Source organism: Schistocerca nitens, chromosome 2, assembly GCF_023898315.1.
Source record: "Schistocerca nitens isolate TAMUIC-IGC-003100 chromosome 2, iqSchNite1.1, whole genome shotgun sequence".
Lineage (NCBI taxonomy): Eukaryota > Metazoa > Arthropoda > Insecta > Orthoptera > Acrididae > Schistocerca > Schistocerca nitens.
Window position 1 is genome coordinate 595,639,070 of NC_064615.1, and position 20,058 is coordinate 595,659,127.

At 39.5% G+C, this 20,058-nt stretch overlaps 1 protein-coding gene across 1 annotated transcript in view; it reads left to right on the forward strand.

The window, feature by feature from the left end:
* Positions 1 to 20,058, forward strand: part of LOC126236667 (cytoplasmic dynein 2 heavy chain 1) — an 873,274-nt gene that overhangs the window by 234,130 nt on the left and 619,086 nt on the right. Inside the window, exon 17 of the mRNA XM_049946146.1 lies at positions 17,547 to 17,793. Within this exon, the coding sequence (XP_049802103.1) occupies positions 17,547 to 17,793 (247 nt within the window). The remainder of the gene's footprint in view (positions 1 to 17,546; positions 17,794 to 20,058) is intronic.

A 20,058-nucleotide genomic window follows, 5' to 3' on the forward strand; every position in this document is an offset into this window, starting at 1 on the left:
GAAATATCACTTTGCCATTGGGGGGGGGGGGGGGGGGAAACCTGATCCTTCTCCTAATGATCCAACTCCCCAGGACACAATCCAAATTGAACCCTGCCTGGAACAGTTCCATCCTCCGTCACAGCAGGACCCACCTCCTCTTCCTCAAAATCACCCTCTCCAAACCTTCAGGAATTTCTCACTTCCAGTCTTGCCTCTCAATCCTTCTTGAAAAACCTTAATCCTATTCCCAACATCACCACTGCTGAAGCCCAGGCTATCCGTGATCTGAAGGCTGACCCATCCATCGTCATTCTTCTGGCGGACAAGGGTTCCACGACTGTGGTACTTGATTGTTGGGAGTATGTGGCTGAGGGACTGCGTCAGCTTTCAGACAACACTACATACAAAGTTTGCCAAGGTAATCCCATTCCTGATGTCCAGGCGGAGCTTCAAGGAATCCTCAGAACCTTAGGCCCCCTACAAAACCTTTCACCTGAATCCATCAACCTCCTAACCCCACCGACACCCCGCACCCCTACCTACTACCTACCTCCTAAAATTCACAAACCCAATCATCCCAGCCGCCCCATTGTAGCTGGTTACCAAACCCCCACAGAAAGTATCTCTGCCTACGTAGATCAACACCTTCAACCCATTACATGCAGACTCCCATCCTTCATCAAATACACCAACCACTTTCTCGAACGCCTGGAATCCTTACCCAATCTGTTACCCCCGGAAACCATCCTTGTAACCATTGATGCCACTTCCTTATACACAAATACCCCGCACGTCCAGGGCCTCGCTGTGATGGAGCACTTCCGTTCACACCGATCACCTGCCACCCTACCTGAAACCTCTTTCCTCATTTCCTTAGCCAGCTTCATCCTAACTCACAACTTCTTCACTTTCGAAGGCCAGACATACCAACAATTAAAGGGAACAGCCATGGGTACCAGGATGGCCCCCTCATACACCAACCTATTTATGGGTCACTTAGAGGAAGCCTTCTTGGTTACCCAGGCCTGCCAACCCAAAGTTTGGTACAGATTTATTGATGACATCTTCATGATCTGGACTCACAGTGAAGAAGAACTCCAGAATATCCTCTCCAACCTCAACTCCTTTGGTTCCATCAGATTCACCTGGTCCTACTCCAAATCCCATGCCACTTTCCTTGAAGGTAACCTCCATCTGTCCAATGGCCAGCTTCACACATCCGTCCACATCAAACCTACCAACAAGCAACAGTACCTCCATTATGACAGCTGCCAGCCATTCCATATCAAACGGTCCCTTCCTTACATCCTAGGTCTTCGTGGCAAATGAATCTGCTCCAGTCCTGAATCCCTGAACCATTGATTCTGGTGTGACATAGAACTGTCATGTTTCATCACCCGTAACAATTTGGCTTAAGAAATGATCACTGTCATTCTGGTACCACTCAAGGAGAGTCAATGCACTGTCTAAACGTTTGGTTTTGTGCACAACCGTCAACATTTTCGATACCCAACGTGCGCACAATTTTCTGTAATTCAAGTGCTCGGTCACAATGCCATAAAAAACACTAGAAGAAACATTAGTCAAAGTCATCCCGCAAGGAGGAAATCGTAAAGCTTCTGTTTTCTCTCACCTTATTGTTCACTTCCTGCACCAAACTTTTATTAACGACCGAAGTTCGCCCACCCCATTGTTCATCATGCACATTTCTGCAGCTATCTTTAAATACTCTCACTCACTTTCTTACCATTCTATCAGTCATATGTTTTCTCCGTAAACTGCACAGATCTCACGATGACTATCAATCGCTTTTAGGCCTTTAGCACTAAGAAATCTTATAACAGCCCGTACTTCACAGTTGGCGGGACTCACGATTATCAGAGGCATCTTATACACTCAGTACACAACGTAAACAAGGAAGAATCAGACTGTAATGGCGTCAGTACGTAGATTAAGGTACAGGCTTTCATGTAAAAATAAAATTATTGAGATATCTTAGCACGTCTTTTTTTTAATTTCAAAATGGTACTTACTTAAAAAACATGCCTCGTAGTATGACTAGTTGTGCATCTTTCCTGAGAGGCCACTCAGTATTGGGTAACCATTTATGTCACAGTGCGTCTTGATGTTATCTCTACACAGCTAGTGATTTATAGTCCTCTATGTTTATCGTAGGGACACTGTATTTAAATGGTGCTCAGCCATACTACAGACAGGTTTTTGCCTTACTGATGCTTCCTATATGTGCTTGTTGCTTTGTGCAAATCAGACATAGGGATCTTTGATTTACTTGGACTTTGTGTGCTTGTTGATTCTTGGTTATGTGGACAACCAGAAACTTCAGATAACTCTTTCGTGAATCCCATGACAAATTTTCAAGTAACACTATATAATTTTATTGTCATAATTCAGTATTTCCCACACATATTCATTCTTCTAAAATTAAGCATTAAATTTCCTCCAAGGAATAGACACATTTTCCAAAACAGTTACTTTTTCTCTGTTTTATGTATTCAATATTTTATTAAAAATTAAAACGCACAATATTGACATTCTGCAATAATATTTATTTTATAGTTCATTATAAAGCTTTTGGATTTCCTGGCCACCATCTTCATCATCCACGTACCTAGTACGGTGTTGTATTTTAGAGTTTAGCGGCTCTGTAACTAAACATGTTTGTTCAAAATTTCCATAACTGCTTTTACCTTCTTCCTTAGATCCACAAAACCAATCACTCTGGCCGTCCCATAGTTGCTAGCTTCAAAGCACATATATATGCCTTAGTTGATCAACACCTGCAACCTACGTTTCTAGCATTTGTAGACTTAGAGAAAGCTTTTAACAATGTTAACTGGAATACTCTCTTTCAAATTCTGAAGGTGGCAGGGGTCAAATACAGGGAGCGAAAGGCTATTTACAATTTGTACAGAAACCAGATGGCAGTTGTAAGAGTCGAGGGCCATGAAATGGAAGCAGTGGTTGGGAAAGGAATGAGACAGGGTTGTAGCCTCTCCCCGATGTTATTCAATCTGTATATTGAGGAAGCAGTAAAGGAAACAAAAGAAAAATTCGGAGTAGGCATTAAAATTCATGGAGGAGAAGTAAAAACTTTGATGTTCGCCGATGACATTGTAATTCTGTCAGAGACAGCAAAGGACTTGGAAGAGCAGTTGAATGGAATGGACAGTGTCTTGAAAGGAGGATATAAGATGAACATCAACAAAAGCAAAACGAGGATAATGGAATGCAGTCAAATTAAATCGGGTGATGCTGAGGGAATTAGATTAGGAAATGAGACACTTAAAGTAGTAAAGGAGTTTTGCTATTTAGGGAGTAAAATAACTGATGATGGTCGAAGTAGAGAGGATATAAAATGTAGACTGGCAATGGCAAGGAAATCGTTTCTGAAGAAGAGAAATTTGTTAACATCAAGTATAGATTTAAGTGTCAGGAAGTCGTTTCTGAAAGTATTTGTATGGAGTGTAGCCATGTATGGAAGTGAAACATGGACGATAACCAGTTTGGACAAGAAGAGAATAGAAGCTTTCGAAATGTGGTGCTACAGAAGAATGCTGAAGATAAGGTGGGTAGATCACCTAACTAATGAGGAGGTATTGAATAGGATTGGGGAAAAGAGAAGTTTGTGGCACAACTTGACTAGAAGAAGGGATCGGTTGGTAGGACATGTTTTGAGGCATCAATGGATCACAAATTTAGCATTGGAGGGCAGCGTGGAGGGTAAAAATCGTAGAGGGAGACCAAGAGATGAATACACTAAGCAGATTCAGAAGGATGTAGGTTGCAGTAGGTACTGGGAGATGAAGAAGCTTGCACAGGATAGAGTAGCATGGAGAGCTGCATCAAACCAGTCTCAGGACTGAAGACCACAACAACAACAAAGGGTTGGTATATGTGTTGGTAGGAGGTTGCATAGGACAAGTCTTACAGAGGGACCCATCTTTTACCTTCTTCCTAAGATCCACAAAACCAATCACTCTGGCCGTCCCATAGTTGCTAGCTTCAAAGCACCCACTGAACATATATATGCCTTAGTTGATCAACACCTGCAACCTATAGTACAAACACTTCTGTTCTGTATTAAAGACAACAACCATTTTGTAGATCATCTGAAATCTGTGCCTGTCCCACTCCCACCACACACTTTGCTTTCTGCCACTAATGCCTTCTTCCTCTATACCTACATTCTCCATATACATGGCCTAAAAAGACAAGCAAGGTGTGTGGTGGGAGTGGGACAGGCACAGAGGTCGTGACTGTCATGTTATAGAACATCTCAGCAACAGGATGTTGTGTGTTGCCAGTATACACCATCTGCCTATGGTCATCATGCTAACTGATAACTTGGTGGTAGTCATGCCAATGTAAAAGGTTATACAGTGTTTACATAACAGTTGGTATATGACGTGTTGTGTCATAGGCGGGTTTCCCTTGGGTAGCATACATGTTGCTAGTTATAGGGCTGGTATATGTGGTGGTAGGAGGATGTATAGGGCAAGTCATTTTCTCAGTCAGTGCCCACCTGATTCCAAACCTATGACATACTTCCAGCTCAACTTAATCAACTTTATACACTCCTGGAAATTGAAATAAGAACACCGTGAATTCATTGTCCCAGGAAGGGGAAACTTTATTGACACATTCCTGGGGTCAGATACATCACATGATCACACCGACAGAACCACAGGCACATAGACACAGGCAACAGACCATGCACAATGTCGGCACTAGTACAGTGTATATCCAACTTTCGCAGCAATGCAGGCTGCTATTCTCCCATGGAGACGATCGTAGAGATGCTGGATGTAGTCCTGTGGAACGGCTTGCCATGCCATTTCCACCTGGCGCCTCAGTTGGACCAGCGTTCGTGCTGGACGTGCAGACCGCATGAGACGACGCTTCATCCAGTCCCAAACATGCTCAATGGGGGACAGATCCGGAGATCTTGCTGGCCAGGGTAGTTGACTTACACCTTCTAGGGCACGTTGGGTGGCACGGGATACATGCAGACGTGCATTGTCCTGTTGGAACAGCAAGTTCCCTTGCCGGTCTAGGAATGGTAGAACGATGAGTTCGATGACGGTTTGGATGTACCGTGCACTATTCAGTGTCCCCTCGACGATCACCAGTGGTGTACGGCCAGTGTAGGAGATCGCTCCCCACACCATGATGACGGGTGTTGGCCCTGTGTGCCTCGGTCGTATGCAGTCCTGATTGTGGCGCTCACCTGCACGGCGCCAAACACGCATACGACCATCATTGGCACCAAGGCATAAGCGACTCTCATCGCTGAAGACAACACGTCTCCATTCGTCCCTCCATTCACGCCTGTCGCGACACCACTGGAGGTGGGCTGCACGATGTTGGGGCGTGAGCGGAAGATGGCCTAACGGTGTGCGGGACCGTAGCCCAGCTTCATGGAGACGGTTGCGAATGGTCCTTGCCGATACCCCAGGAGCAACAGTGTCCCTAATTTGCTGGGAAGTGGCGGTGCGGTCCCCTACGGCACTGCGTAGGATCCTACGGTCTTGGCTTGCATCCGTGCGTCGCTGCGGTCCGGTCCCAGGTCGACGGGCACGTGCACCTTCCGCCGACCGCTGGCGACAACATCGATGTACTGTGGAGACCTCACGCCCCACGTGTTGAGCAATTCGGCGGTACGTCCACCCGGCCTCCCGCATGCCCACTATACGCCCTCGCTCAAAGTCCGTCAACTGCACATACGGTTCACGTCCACGCTGTCGCGGCATGCTACCAGTGTTAAAGACTGCGATGGAGCTCTGTATGCCACAGCAAACTGGCTGACACTGACGGTGGCGGTGCACAAATGCTGCGCAGCTAGCGCCATTCGACGGCCAACACCGCGGTTCCTGGTGTGTCCGCTGTGCCTTGCGTGTGATCATCGCTTGTACAGCCCTCTCGCAGTGTCTGGAGCAAGTATGGTGGGTCTGACACACCGGTGTCAATGTGTTCTTTTTTCCATTTCCAGGAGTGTATTTAACGACAGCTATTTTACCTTTGAGGAGCAGACATACAAACAAATCACAGGCACAGCTGCAGGGACCAGGATGACTCCCTCCTATGTCAGCCTTTTCATGGGTCGCTTGGATAGGGCTTTCCTAGTATCCATAATCCTTCAGCCCCTGGTTTGTAGGTTCATTGATGACATCTTTGTCATATGGACTCATGGTGAGGCTGACATATTAAAATTCTTGGAATCTAAATACAGTCTCCTATTTAAATTTTACATGGTCCTACTCCAAATCCCATGCCACCTTCCTTGTTGTTGACCCAGTCTTGAATGTATTAATCAGCTCCTTTGGCAAGGCTATCACTTCCTAAAATCATGACCTGAAATGAAGTCCATTTTGTCTGAGATTTTGCCCACCACACCTAGAATAGCTTTTCATTCCCCTCCCAATCTCTGTACTATTCTTGTTGGACCCTACACTCCTTCTGCACCCATTTTTCTACCCTATGGCTCCTACCCCTGTGACCATCCCCTATGTAAAACTTGCCATATATATGTTCCTACCATCACCTTTACCAGCCCTGTAGCTGGTAAAACATATACTGTCAAAGAGAGACCCACCGGTGAAACAACACGTTGTGTATCAGCTGTTATAAACATTGTTCAGCCCTTTACATCAACATTACTCCCACCAAGTTATCAGTTAGGACGCATGAACGTAGGCAGATGGTGTGTACTTTCAGCACACTATATCCTGTTGCAGACATGCTCTACAACAAGAGAGTCATGATGTTGGTGCCTGTTTCACTACACATACCATCTGTATTCTTTCCTCAGAAACCAATTTCTAAACACTCTGCAGATAGGAACTGGCCTAACATCATGTCGTCAAATCTCGCCACCCACCTGACCTTAATTTCGGTTAATTTCATCAGTCTCAGCGTTTCTTCATAGTAACTATTCCTTTCTTCACTCTCTTTTAATTTTCCATAGTTGTCATTTTCAACCGGTCTTGTTTCTCCTCTTCCCCATCCCACGTCCATCACATAGAATTCACTTACCTTTCCACTTTTATAAACTTATGCACAATGTTTGGGCAGTAATCTCTATCTTGAGTATTACCCTATCTGCCAGCCTTAAACTCTCAGGTTTTCAAATCTTCTCAGGTGCAGTACCCAACAATCAGTCTTGTTGTCTTAATGTTATTTTTAATTAATTTACTGGAAAAGTTACTTTTAAGTAATAAAACAAACTTATCTGGAAAAATTAAACATTGGAAATTCTAGGATGGAAGAATGACAGTATTATGAAAAGGATAGATTGCTACTCACCATAAAGATGACACATTGAGTTGTAGACAGACACAACAAAAAGAGTGTTGCACACTGAGCTTTTGGCAAAAGCTTGTACCAAACATTGAAAGTTTTTAAGTGAAAAAGATCTGGCAAAAAAGGCATCTTATTAATTGGCAATGTCATTACACATTTTTGTGAGTTAAAAAGTGGTGAAACTGTTGTGAGTTTCCTTCCTCATATGTTATCAGTCTATTTCAGCCATGGAATAGGGGCATAATGCTTCTAGCGCACATAGAGCACCCCCCCCCCCCCCTATGTACCAGGAAAGTCTTCATCAAAAAAGAAAACACACACGCACACACATACACACACACACACACACACACACATTCATACAAGCATGCACACACACATGACCATTATCTCCGGCTGCTGTGGCCAGAATGCTAATCCTGTGTAGAACAAAAGTAGCAGTGAGAGTGGGATGGGGAAAATGGTGGCATAACAGGGTATGGTTTGGGGGAGACAAAAGTGCTGTCTGGCGGAGCATGCAGGTGCTAGATGCCAGCAGATCAAGGGTGCCAGGTGCAGCGTCAGGAGGCCATGGGGAAGGGAAATGGGAAGTGCAAAAGGAAAGGAGCAGAGAGGCGGAAAAATCAGTCGGTGCATTGGCAGAGAATGGTACACAATGAGGATGAGAGGATGTGAATTGGAAAGAGTTGATAGGACAGAGGTGGTGGAAAGTATTGGTTGGGGGGTGTGGGAACACTAGGTTACCCTATGTTGAGGCCAGGATAATTTCAGGAGCAGAGAATGTTTTGTGGGATAACTCGCATATGTGCAGTTCAGAAAAGCTGGTGAATAGCAGTGTGTCCTTTCCATAATATTATTTAACTTCTGTATCCCAGTTGTTACACGTTATGCAGACAGGCGCATAGTTATTGATAGTGACATACATTCACTCATTCCATGGTGGAGCACTAAAATTGCAGCCAAGTACTATGCTTGCATTTGCTGCCCAATGTCTCTGAGCATTGTCACATCACATATCACATAGAAAACCCTGACAATTTGAACCTGACATTATGAAATTAATTACGTCCTCATTATTGAGTTTCTCTTTCTCATTCACATGGACTCTGAATGCAAGAAATAAATGAAGACTAAATATATTACAAATATTTCCCCACTTTTATTTCTATTTCCACTGTATCATAATTTTAGTATCTGTAATCTAACAGATAGGCTGTTACCATCCATATTCCAACATTAGATCTATCTTCTATTTATTAACATTACTGCTTTTCTTATGCCTTTTCATTATTACTGACTTCTCTTGAAACCACCTATATATATCACTACTTTATTTGAATATGTGTTTTAGAGTGGAAACAACAGATTAATATCATAGTTCCATCTTCTTATGTACAGTTGTTATTCCTCTTGTCCGATTTCATAACTTCATCAAAACTGAATCATGGGAAAATCAATATGCATAAATATTATAAAAATGTATGTTCCACTTCTCTTCCAAAATTACTCGACTGATTTCAGCCAAATTTGCTTCATATATCACTTATGACCTGGAAAGAATCTCTGTGGGAGTAAAAGCCACTTACCTATGAAAGTGATGGGGGTGGGTATAAAAAAGAAGAGCAGACCAGAATAAGAGCACTTAGTAAACTGGAAAAAATTTACACATTTATGAAACTGTTTCTCACTGACCCCCCCCCCCCTCCCTCCCCATGCACACACACAGACAGACAGACACACACACACACACACACACACAAAATAATGAAAGGAAAACACTTTGTCACATACTATGAGGGTTGCCCAGAAAGTAATGCACCCCAATTTTTTTTCTCAGCACCCAAAACTAATGATACGAATGCAAGACATCCCACTCCCCACAGAACAAAAAATCCAAAGCAACAGTTTCCCCCAGTAAGGTAATGATCACCATGTTCTGGGCTGTGAAGGTGTGATCCTGATTGATGTGATACCAAGAGGCAGTACCATTAATTCAGAAGCATATGTAAACACATTAACAAAACACAAGATGCGTTTCTGGTGACTTCAGTGCCACAGCAACGCGGGAGATGTTTTGCTGCAAAACGATAATGCTCGTCGCCACACAAGTCTGAGGACTGCTGAACACATCGCAAAACAGGGTTGGACATCATTATTCTATCCACCCTACAGTCCTGACCTAGCCCCCTCAGACAGTCACTTGTTTGGGCCATTGAAGAATGCCATTCGTGGGAGACATTTTGAGTACAATGAGGAGGTGGTTCACACAGCGAAGCACTGGCTCTGACACCAGGACAAGGATTGGTACTGACAGGGCATACACACGCTGGTGTTGTGCTGGAGGAAGGCCGTAGAATGGGACGGAGATTACTGTATGTGGAAAAATGGGGTGTGTAGATAAAACACCATTCTTGAGTGTGTGTAATTCTCATTATGCTCAATAAAGAATTGTTGAAGAAAAATAATGTAGTGTGTTACTTTCTGGGCAATCCTCATACATTTTCACTGTTCCTGCAGTACAACTGACTGATATTTTAATATATCACCTCCTTACTACTAACTATGTTCACGACACGTGTTATGTTCAGCTACTTGGAGACCATTTGCAGCTGTTCATAGACTTCTTGCTCCCCAACAATGATGGAATTTTTGTGAATGACAATATGCCATGTCACCAGGCAGCAATTGTTGGCGATTGGTTTGAAGAACATTCTGGACAATTTAAGGGAGTGATTTGGCCTCCCAGATCACCCAATATGAATACCCATTGAACATTTATGGGATGTAATCAAGAGGTCAATTCATGCACAAAATTCTTCATCAGCAACACTTTCACAATTATGGATAGCTGTAGAGGCAGCATGGCTCAATATTTCTCCAGGGGAGTTCAAGCAACTTGTCGTGTCTATGCCACATTAAGTTGCTGCACTACGCTAGACAGAAGGCAGTAGGAGGTCTGACATGATATTAGGAGGTATCCCATGTCTTTTGTCACCACTGTATATATGTTACATAATGTATAGCTACTATGTGTGCGCTCCAGTATTTAAGAACAAGAGCACTTAGTGACCTGCAACAAACTTGACACATAATTTCAAACCTTTATATTTATATACTTTTTCTCACTTACAACCCCCACAAAATGATGAAAGGAAAAAGATTTATCACTTAGTTCATTTTTGCTGCTCATTCAGTAAAACTGTCATGTAAGGCTTGATGTCATGTTGTTTAAATTTATTACATCAATGCTGCTAACTTTATTTGCAACACATATAGCAGGCATATCCACATATGCTGCAGAATGTACCTGCAAAATTAAATCATTATATGACACAGTGGTGGGGGGTGGGTGGGGGGAGTTGGGGTGTTATGGCAGAGAAAGGGAAGCAAGGTAGGAGATAGTACAAAAGCAAACGTGCAGTTTATCGCACAGCATGATTTCATAACCTGTATACTGTGGACCTGAAGATGGCAGTTCAGTCCTGTCAAAACTAGTAATCCAGTGTACCTACACGCTTTCTTTATATTGAATTCATTGATTGCTCTCCAGCTGACAATGTGAGGTATTTAAGACACACTTCAGTACTCCCCAGTCCTTGACACTGCCGAACCTGACTGACTGCCCAGTCCATCTTTGTTAAGTTGTACCCCATTATAAATGGATTTATTTTAGTGTCCTATAATTGCAAAAGTATTGTTTTGTATGTTTATTATTGGCAGATAATTTATTTTATGGCAGCAAATTCGTTGCTTTGTTTATGTTTGTATCAATATGCACAATAACATCTTCACTGGCAATGTTAGACTATGGGTTAATAACACGAAACCAACATTTCTGTAATAATAAATAATTAGTGGAACAGTGGAAAAAGTGTTCTTCTGCTGAAATAATTATAACTAACATACTAAATAACAGCAGACAGTCATTATTTGCAGCTACAGATCACCAGATAGAAACATAGCTCACTTTCTACAAAATCTGGAATCTGCAATTAATTATTACATTTCAAAAAGGGGAAAAAATTGTATGTTTTGATTTTAATGTAAATTTAGCAGTGGCTTCACATGAAGCCAGTGATTTAAGGAATGTGCTAGCAACATTCTCAGTGCAGAATAGTGTAAAAGAACCCACTGGAATAACTCCCACTTTCTCTTCTTCCATTGACACAGTCATTGTAAACCATTATTCTAATCTAGTAATAAATCTTGAGAACTTGTCAAATGGTCTCTCTTACCACCAAGGTCTCCTGTTTGATGCAAGCCTACCATATAAAGTAATAATTCACGGGAGGTGCATTAATGATCCTGATAGTTTACAATAATTTAAAGATTTTTTTAAAGACAACAGTCTTGGGAAAATATTTACCTGGAAGAAGACACTGACAAGAAGGCTAAGAATTTTGCTGATAGTCTGAGTCGCTGCTATAATATTGCCTTCCCTTGTAAGAAACATGTATTTAGGACCCCAGGAAACCTGAATACAAAGAGTGGATAATACCAGGGGTACTCACCTCCTGTAAAACTAAGCAAAGACTGTACATGGAAAGTATAAGAAATAGGGACCCTCATTTTCTTAATTCAAAAAATACAAAAAAGTTCTTCAGAAAGTGATATCCTAGGCAAAAATCTCTCAATCCACCAGTACATTAAAACGCAAGCGACTTAAGTAAAACTGTGTGGAAAGTTGTCATGATACTACAGGAACAAAGCGTAAACAACCACTGCCTGATTTTCTAAATGAGAACTGGAAAAAATATCAGATCCTAAAGGAACAAGTGAATTGTTTAATGCACATTTCATGAATAACATAAGCAATCTTTCTTCAGGAATGACCAAACCACAAAAAACCTTTGAAATAGCACTAAAAAAATCATCAACATCAGCTGCAGAGGTTATTAACATTATCAGAGAAACAAAAAACTCATACTTTTTTGGTACTGATGCTTTGTCTGACCATTTAATAAAATATATATATATATTGCCACAGAAATCGTTGGGCCCCTTTATGACTTAATAAACAGTTCATTAAGCAATAGGTGCTTTCCAGAACTCTTCAAAATGTCAAAAGTTATCCCAGTTTTCAAAAAAGATGACAGCATATAATAATAATTGGACAATATCTCTCTTATAGCAACATCAAAGGTAATGAAAAAGTCATTTTCAGTTGTGTATTAGGATCTCTGAATAAAGATATCGTATTTTATGAATGTCTATATGGGTTTCGCAAGCACAGATCTGTTAATGATGCCCTTTTTGCTCTCTGTGACCAAATCTTCTCTTCTTTCAATCACAGAGAATTCTCCTCTGGATTGTTCATTGAACTAATCAAAGTATTTGATTTTGTTACTCACCATATATTGCTTCAGAAATTAGATACATGTGGGATCTGAGGTGTATGTAATCAATGCTTTGAGTCATTCTTAACAAATTGGATGCAAGTAGCTGAATTCTCTACCAATAGCAAAGAAAGAACTTGCTCCAACAAAGCCCTGATTATTTGTGGTGTGCCACAATGCTCTGTTTTTGGTCCCCTTCTCTTTCTGCTTTTTATTAATGACCTCCCCTGAACCATCCCAAAACTTCTCCTGTACTATTTCCTGATGATACAGATCTGTTGTTCAGTAGCACACCAGTGCAACAAATGAGTGACCAAATATTATATGCAACAAGTAGGCTGCTGTCCTGGCTTCACAGAAATAAACTGTTGCTGAATGCAAATAGAACAGCCCACACGATCTTCTATCCATTAAAAGAATCACCTACTCAATTGAATTCAATAATAATAGAAGGCCATGAAATTGATTATGTAGAAGCAACCAGATTTTTGGGAATATGGGTAGATAACACGTTGAAGTGGGATGTGCACAGGAATAAGCTGGGAAACCTCTGTTACACATTTAGAATCAGCCAAACAGGCAAAATTGATACATTAAAAACTGTGTACTTTGGTCTAGTTCATTCCATTTCAACATACGGCATCCCCCTCTGTGGGCCTTCACATAAAAAACCTTTACAATGCAGAAAAGGCTATTAAAAGACCATGAAGCACATGCTGAACATCCTAGAACATCAGCAAAACCAATTTTCAAAATCCTGAAAATTTTACCAATGCCCTATATTTATATAATGGAAATAGTCTTATTATAGGAAATATTGAAGGGCTGTCATTCAGGAAAAAAGTAAAAGAACTGCTTGTCACACGCTCCTTTTACTCTATTGATCAGTACTTAAAGGCAAATTTACAGAAGCTCTCCAAAATTCTCTCCCCCTCCCCCTGCCCTGCCCCACCCCCAAAGAAAGATATAAGGCTATATGTTTGTACTTATTGTAGTTTCTTAATTCCCATCATGTATTGTAAGCCCAGTACTGTTACTTCATGTTCTATGCATCCCCATATAAATTTGAACTGTCCCCTATGTGTATTTAGCTTTATCTCAGTTGATGATTCAGTCACATATGTAAACTGTCCCCTATGTGTGTCTAGCATTTTGACAATTTTTAATGCCGTCAAACATGTAAACTTATGCATTTGATTTTAATAGTGTTTGGAATATGTCTTATAAAAAATTTAATTCAGTCATACATGTAAACTGCCCCATATGTGTGTTTAGCTTTTTGTTAGCTTTTTACAAAACTTTTTATGCAGTCATACATGTAAGCTTATGCATTTGAAAATATTTAACTTTAATACTGTTTGTATTATGTCATATGGTTCCAGTTAAATGGCTTGAAACTGAACATTGCAAAAATCAATATGGTACATTTCAAAACTAAACATTTGAAATGTGTGGATCTTAAAACACATCATCACAATCATCCTATGGAAGAAGTTAACACAGTCAAATTCCTAGGACTAAATTTGGACAACAACTTAAACTGGAGTATACATATTGAGTTCGTATCAAATAAACTAAGCAGCTTTGCATTTGCAATGCAAATACTAGCAAACTCTTCTGACACGAGTACACGAAAAATAGCGTATCATAGTTATTTTGAATCTGTCATTGGGTATGGTATCATTTTCTGGGGAAATTCAAGTAGTGTATCTCGAATACTGAAACTGCAAAAGAAAATTATAAGATACATGTGTAGTGCACAACAAACAGAACCTTGTCGCCCATTATTTCGGAACCTGCAAATCCTAACAGTTCCCTCCATATATATTTATGAAATTATAATCTTTGTACATAGCAGACAAAAATTATTTGAGGAAAATCACTTTAACCACACATACAACACAAGAAATAAAAATAATTTTATGTTATCCACACACCATTTGAAATTATATGCATGAACTCCACAGTATATGGGGATGACAATATATAACAAGCTAATGGGCAAAAATATATTTAATATGAAGCCAGAGAGTCTAAAAATATGGCTACAGCAGATTCTGTGGGATAAATGCTACTATTCAGTAGAAGAATTCATAGAGGATGACATGATAATTTGAGCAAAGGGTAATTAATTGTTAGTCTTTTATTGTATGTGTAACAAAATTGTATTATTATTGTGATACCATTTGTTAAAATCAGTTGTTGTAACTAAGTGTTAGTTTTTTATTGTATATGTATTTTTATATTGTATTATTGTTATGGTACCACTTGTTAAAATCAGGTGTTGTATGTATATGGTAAAACTTTACCAAAATTTTGACGTGTCTCCTGTACCTGAATCAAATGATTTAGATTATGTACGTTATGAGACTAATAAACCACAATTCACAATTGAAACAGTCGCCACACAGTTACTGTGAACCATGCTCTATATCTTTGTACATTGTACACAACAAGATGCCAGGAACAACAAATGAATGAATAAATAGTATCTTTTTACTCCACTCATGATTTTATTATTAACTCTAGCACCACTAAGCTCGGATCTATCACATGGATGTCTGGGTTTTGATTATTTAATGAACTAGGAATTTCTTTACTAGGTTGCAACACACTTTCAATAGTTATCAGTAACATTATAACATATACAAATACAATAAAGTAATGAATATGAGAAATATTATTATATTTTTATCATGAAACTAACACTTTCATATACACCAGACTTATATTAAGAAATCAGAAAAGAATGTACAATAGCAAACTGCAAATAAGAAAACAGAAAATCAAAGTCAGAAATTACTATTGTTCTTTTCCTTCCTACTCACTTTCACTTTCAATTTCACAAGCTTTGCATATGATTGTTTTTGCAGAATGAGTTGAACACCTGCAACAAACTATAGACAATTTTGTCATCTTGCCTTTTTCCTTTTTAGAGTTTTTACTCTTCAAAAAGATGTGACACCTTCCTCTGGAATAAAATTCAACAGATTGAACAGTTGCAGTAATGCTGAGCAGTGTTTTCCCTAAAACACTTTCCATTGCAGAGATGATAGGCTTTTGTAAACCCATGAAATGCTTTGCTCTCTCTTCCACAGGTGGCCTAATGAGCTGTTGACCTAATTCTAGCAGATACAGCCTTCTTACATTATGCTTCTTCTCATTCCAGTTTGGGTTGATTATCATGAAAATTGTTCCAGCATTGAGACAGGCAATATCTATCAAGGTGAAATAGAGAGATAATGGCCACCTTCTCATCCCTTGTTTTACTGAATGTTGTCACATCATTTGATCAACGCTGTCTATGCCCCCTTTGGTTTCATTGTAGTAGAGACTGATGTTTGTCTTTTTTTTTCTCTGGCGACTCATCCACCTTGTTATCATTGTGTTGTGTGGAAAGAAGTAGAAGATTCTTAGTAGGGTTCAGTTTGGAGATATATGAAACTGAACTAACTGGTGTGTTGCCTGTTTTCGGATCTGTGAATAAGAACTTAGAGGAAAATAGCTCTCGACCCTGCATCTTTTTTAGCTGTTCTGGTATGTTTTTTCTGTTACTCTTCAATGTTCGCACCAAATTTAACTTATCATTACTGTAAAGCTCCTTGGCTAGGTCTGTGGATGTATCACAACGACATGTTCTCATATTTCGCCCACTTCCTGCCAGTGGATTCACTAGTCATCTAACAACTGCTTTTGCACTCCGTTCCTCAGCAGGTCGTTCATACTTCCCTGTGTAGACCTCCATTTTTAGAACATACTGGGTGTGTGCATCTGATAACATCCTAATCTATATGGCATACTTCCCAGGCTTGTCTTTCATAAAGACCTTAAAGGGATATCTTCCTCGAAATAGGGAGAGCATTTCATCGATCATTAGATCTGCACTTGGTATGTAGTATTTCATAAACATTTCATCAATTTTGTTGAAAATTTCATGGAGGGGGCAAAACTCATCCTGCTTTCGTCTTTCAGTTCTTGTTTCTTTATCATCAAATCTAATCAGGGACAGAAATTCTCCACATCAAATACGACTCATTGTAGCTATGTAGATATTCTTTCCCAGTACTTTGCCCCGTAAGCCCTCAACAGGCAGTCTGGTGTCATTATTTGTGCCTATGAGTATCCAAATACCAATGAAGGTGTACATTTCTTCTATGGTTGTAAGTTTCAAGTTCTTATTATGAGCTTCTTGGTTTGTATAGTCTACGATAATCTTCATTATTTTGGGAGTTATAAACTTTTTGAAAGATTCTGTCGCACTAGGGGTCTAGCCTTCATGAGTCAAACCTTCATGAAAATTCTCTATATTTTGTACTGACCTGCGTACTCGTCTTGGAGGTGCAGTAATATATTCCCTACCGCTTTATTCTGTAACAGTGATGCTGGAAGCAGCTGCATGCTGTTCATCAGGGATGAACTCTGTGAACTTGACTCATTTTCAATTGATGTGTCACTATTGTATGTCACAACTGTATCATCTTCTTCTGGATCACTTTTGTCACCTTCACTTGCTTCATTTATTATAGCTGACACCTATTCATCTGTGAGAAACCTCCGATTTATTAGAACTGCAATTAATGTACAACTGCTCGAACAACAAGGGAGATTTACTTCAAAACAACAATGGCAACACAGTACAGCAGTACCAACAGTCAGAAATTGCATTTCTTTCTGCCATATTGAGAAATATTTTAATGACAAAATAAATACTAAGGGCAATTTTTGCACCTCCCTCCCCCTTTCCTGTCCACCCTAGTGGTACTAGAGTTAATGTGAGGAGTTGTCCATCCTTTCCATAATTATTTTCTTTCAATTGTGATTTTCCACTGTCACAACCAAAATTAAATCATTATTATCTGTAAAACAGTTCTACAGCAATGATTTTTATTGTTTTGTTTAATTTCACAGAACAGAGGAGAAAGTTGGATGTTTCTCTGTAAGTGTTAAGGCTCTTTGCTCTGAATTAGAACTACATAATCGCCGTTACTGGGATACCCTAGTAGCCTCTTTGCAAGTATCTATACTGACAGATGCTGCTAAAATCCAGAAGTTTGCTTCTGAATCAGTAGCTGCTCTTGGAAAACAGCCACAATCCATTGATGAGATTGCTGATGCTACAAGAATACATGCAGAAATAAAGGAATCAGCACCACAGGTTGTTTAGTCTTAGTGGTTAGACTTCTGTTTGCATTTTAAATTTTATTCTTGTATTTGTTTTATGCCTTGTCTAAATTTCAAGTGAGATATGAATAATGTACAGAAGAACATCAATTATCCAGACTGACTGGTGACATAGGTTTTGGGAAACCACTTTATTTGGATAATCGAACTATACTCGTTTATTTACCAATTTACCAGTAAAAAGTACATATATTTATAATGACATGAATCTTTCTTATTTTTACAAAGGCAAATACAATAGGAATGTACGTATTACAGCCTTGTATACAAAAAAAAAAGTAATACATGTTCATTTTGCATGTACAGAGTTGCTTGTGATGTTTTAAAAAATCCTTAATTTTTTCCTGCCTGAGTGAGCCTAACCACTTACGATCAGCTAAGTCACAAATTTTTTTCAGGACTGATATCTGATAATAGCTACTTTTATCTCAAGCTTCAAACAATCATAAGGCAGTGTCTAAACATGTAAATGCTTCAGAAGCAGCCAGTATATTTCCATCTTCATTTTCAAGGCCATTTGTTGATGAGATGCTGGCAGCATCAGCTTTATCAGTGATGAGGTTTACCATTTCGCTATCCTGTACAGTTTGGTACCCTGGATCTGCATTGTCAATGCTCATCCATTCTTGAATGTCTTCTTCATCACACTGATGGCAACTGACTTCTTTTAGGATACTAAGCGTTTTGGACAGGTCATTCTGTTCATCATTTTCAGCTAGACTTTGAGAACTTTCCACCATACCTAAATTTTACTGCAGGCACTTTTCAAATTCTGTTCGTCTATAGTATCCTAGTTGCCCTGGTCATTTGGGAATTGTGTTTCAAATCAATATTTTTTTAATGATTTTGTAACAGACTTTCTTTTCCCTCCCGCTTTCTAACAATAGCTTGCGTAATAGTTCCTTTCTCTGACACTGTTTGAAAGTCTCAATAACATCTTGATGCATACGCTGTAAGGAGATTATGATATGTGGAAGAAGTATCAATTTTATGAATTAATCCTTTTTGTTTAAGATATCACATTATGGATGAGTTAGTGCTTTGTCAGGGAACAGTGGAACAGTAATATTTAATCCCTTTTGCTATTTTTTAAGTGATGAGCTTTTTCAGAGGATACAAAAGCTTCCATAAGCCATTCCATGAAAATCATACTGTCCATCAAGGTGCTCTTTTGTGAGGTGTGAACAATAGGTATTGCAAACATATTAATGAATTTGAAACAACACATTTTCTTACTTTCACCAATGATGAGCATTGACTGTCAGTGGCTACCAGATGAATTAGCAGAACTAAAGCATTAATACGATCCTTCCTTATTTTAGGACCAGCTGCTGGTAATTCACAATGTGAAGGGAGAGTTTTTCTTGGCAAAGATTTCCAGTTGAGCCCAGTGTCATCAGCATTGTAAACATTTTTGAGAGCATAATCTTCTTCCCTCAATTCATCCCAGAGTATGATTTTGAAAGAATCAGCAGGCAGTTTTTCTTCCTGTATCTGAAGTTCATGAATATCATGTCTTGACTTTAAGTGTTTTGGCAAACCCATGCTCACTTTAAAATTCGACAACCCTCCGAGATTTTCACTATATTGAATTCCCTTTTCATGTAGAATGGGATCACATGTAGGTTGATGTAAATAATTGTAAACAGCGTCAGCTAGATCTGTGTTCATATACAACTGGTATAAAATATGTGACGCTTCTTCTAACCTTTTACATATTAATCTTGTAGTTATCTCTTACATAAAGAGCAACACGTTTAGGTTCAGGCATTTTATATTGCAAGTTTACTTTATGCTGCAGAATTGCCACAAGTGATCATAACAGAGGTCAAACAGTCATTGGTGCAGGGGAGGGAGTTGGGGGTGGCAAGACCATAGAGTCTGTAGCAGAGGGAGAGCATACATGCTAATGAGTGAAATTCAGTTAAACAGTCATTTGGTTGACTGATGTTTGGATAATTGATGCTCTACTGTACTGTCATAATTCGATTATCAAATATATTCTGTTTGTGGTATATATCTTAGATATTAGATACAAAAATGTTTGACTTTCAGTTTTTCCAAATCCCTTCATTACAAAATTTCACTGTCTGTTTGTGTGATGATGATTGGTTTATGAGTGTAGAAGAGAAATGTTTGAGCTAGTCTCAGTCAAAGCTGAGGATTCAGGCATAACAGTCCTCCCTCCTGATATCCATTCATCATAATATGTTAAGAAGAAATTGATATTTTTAAAGTG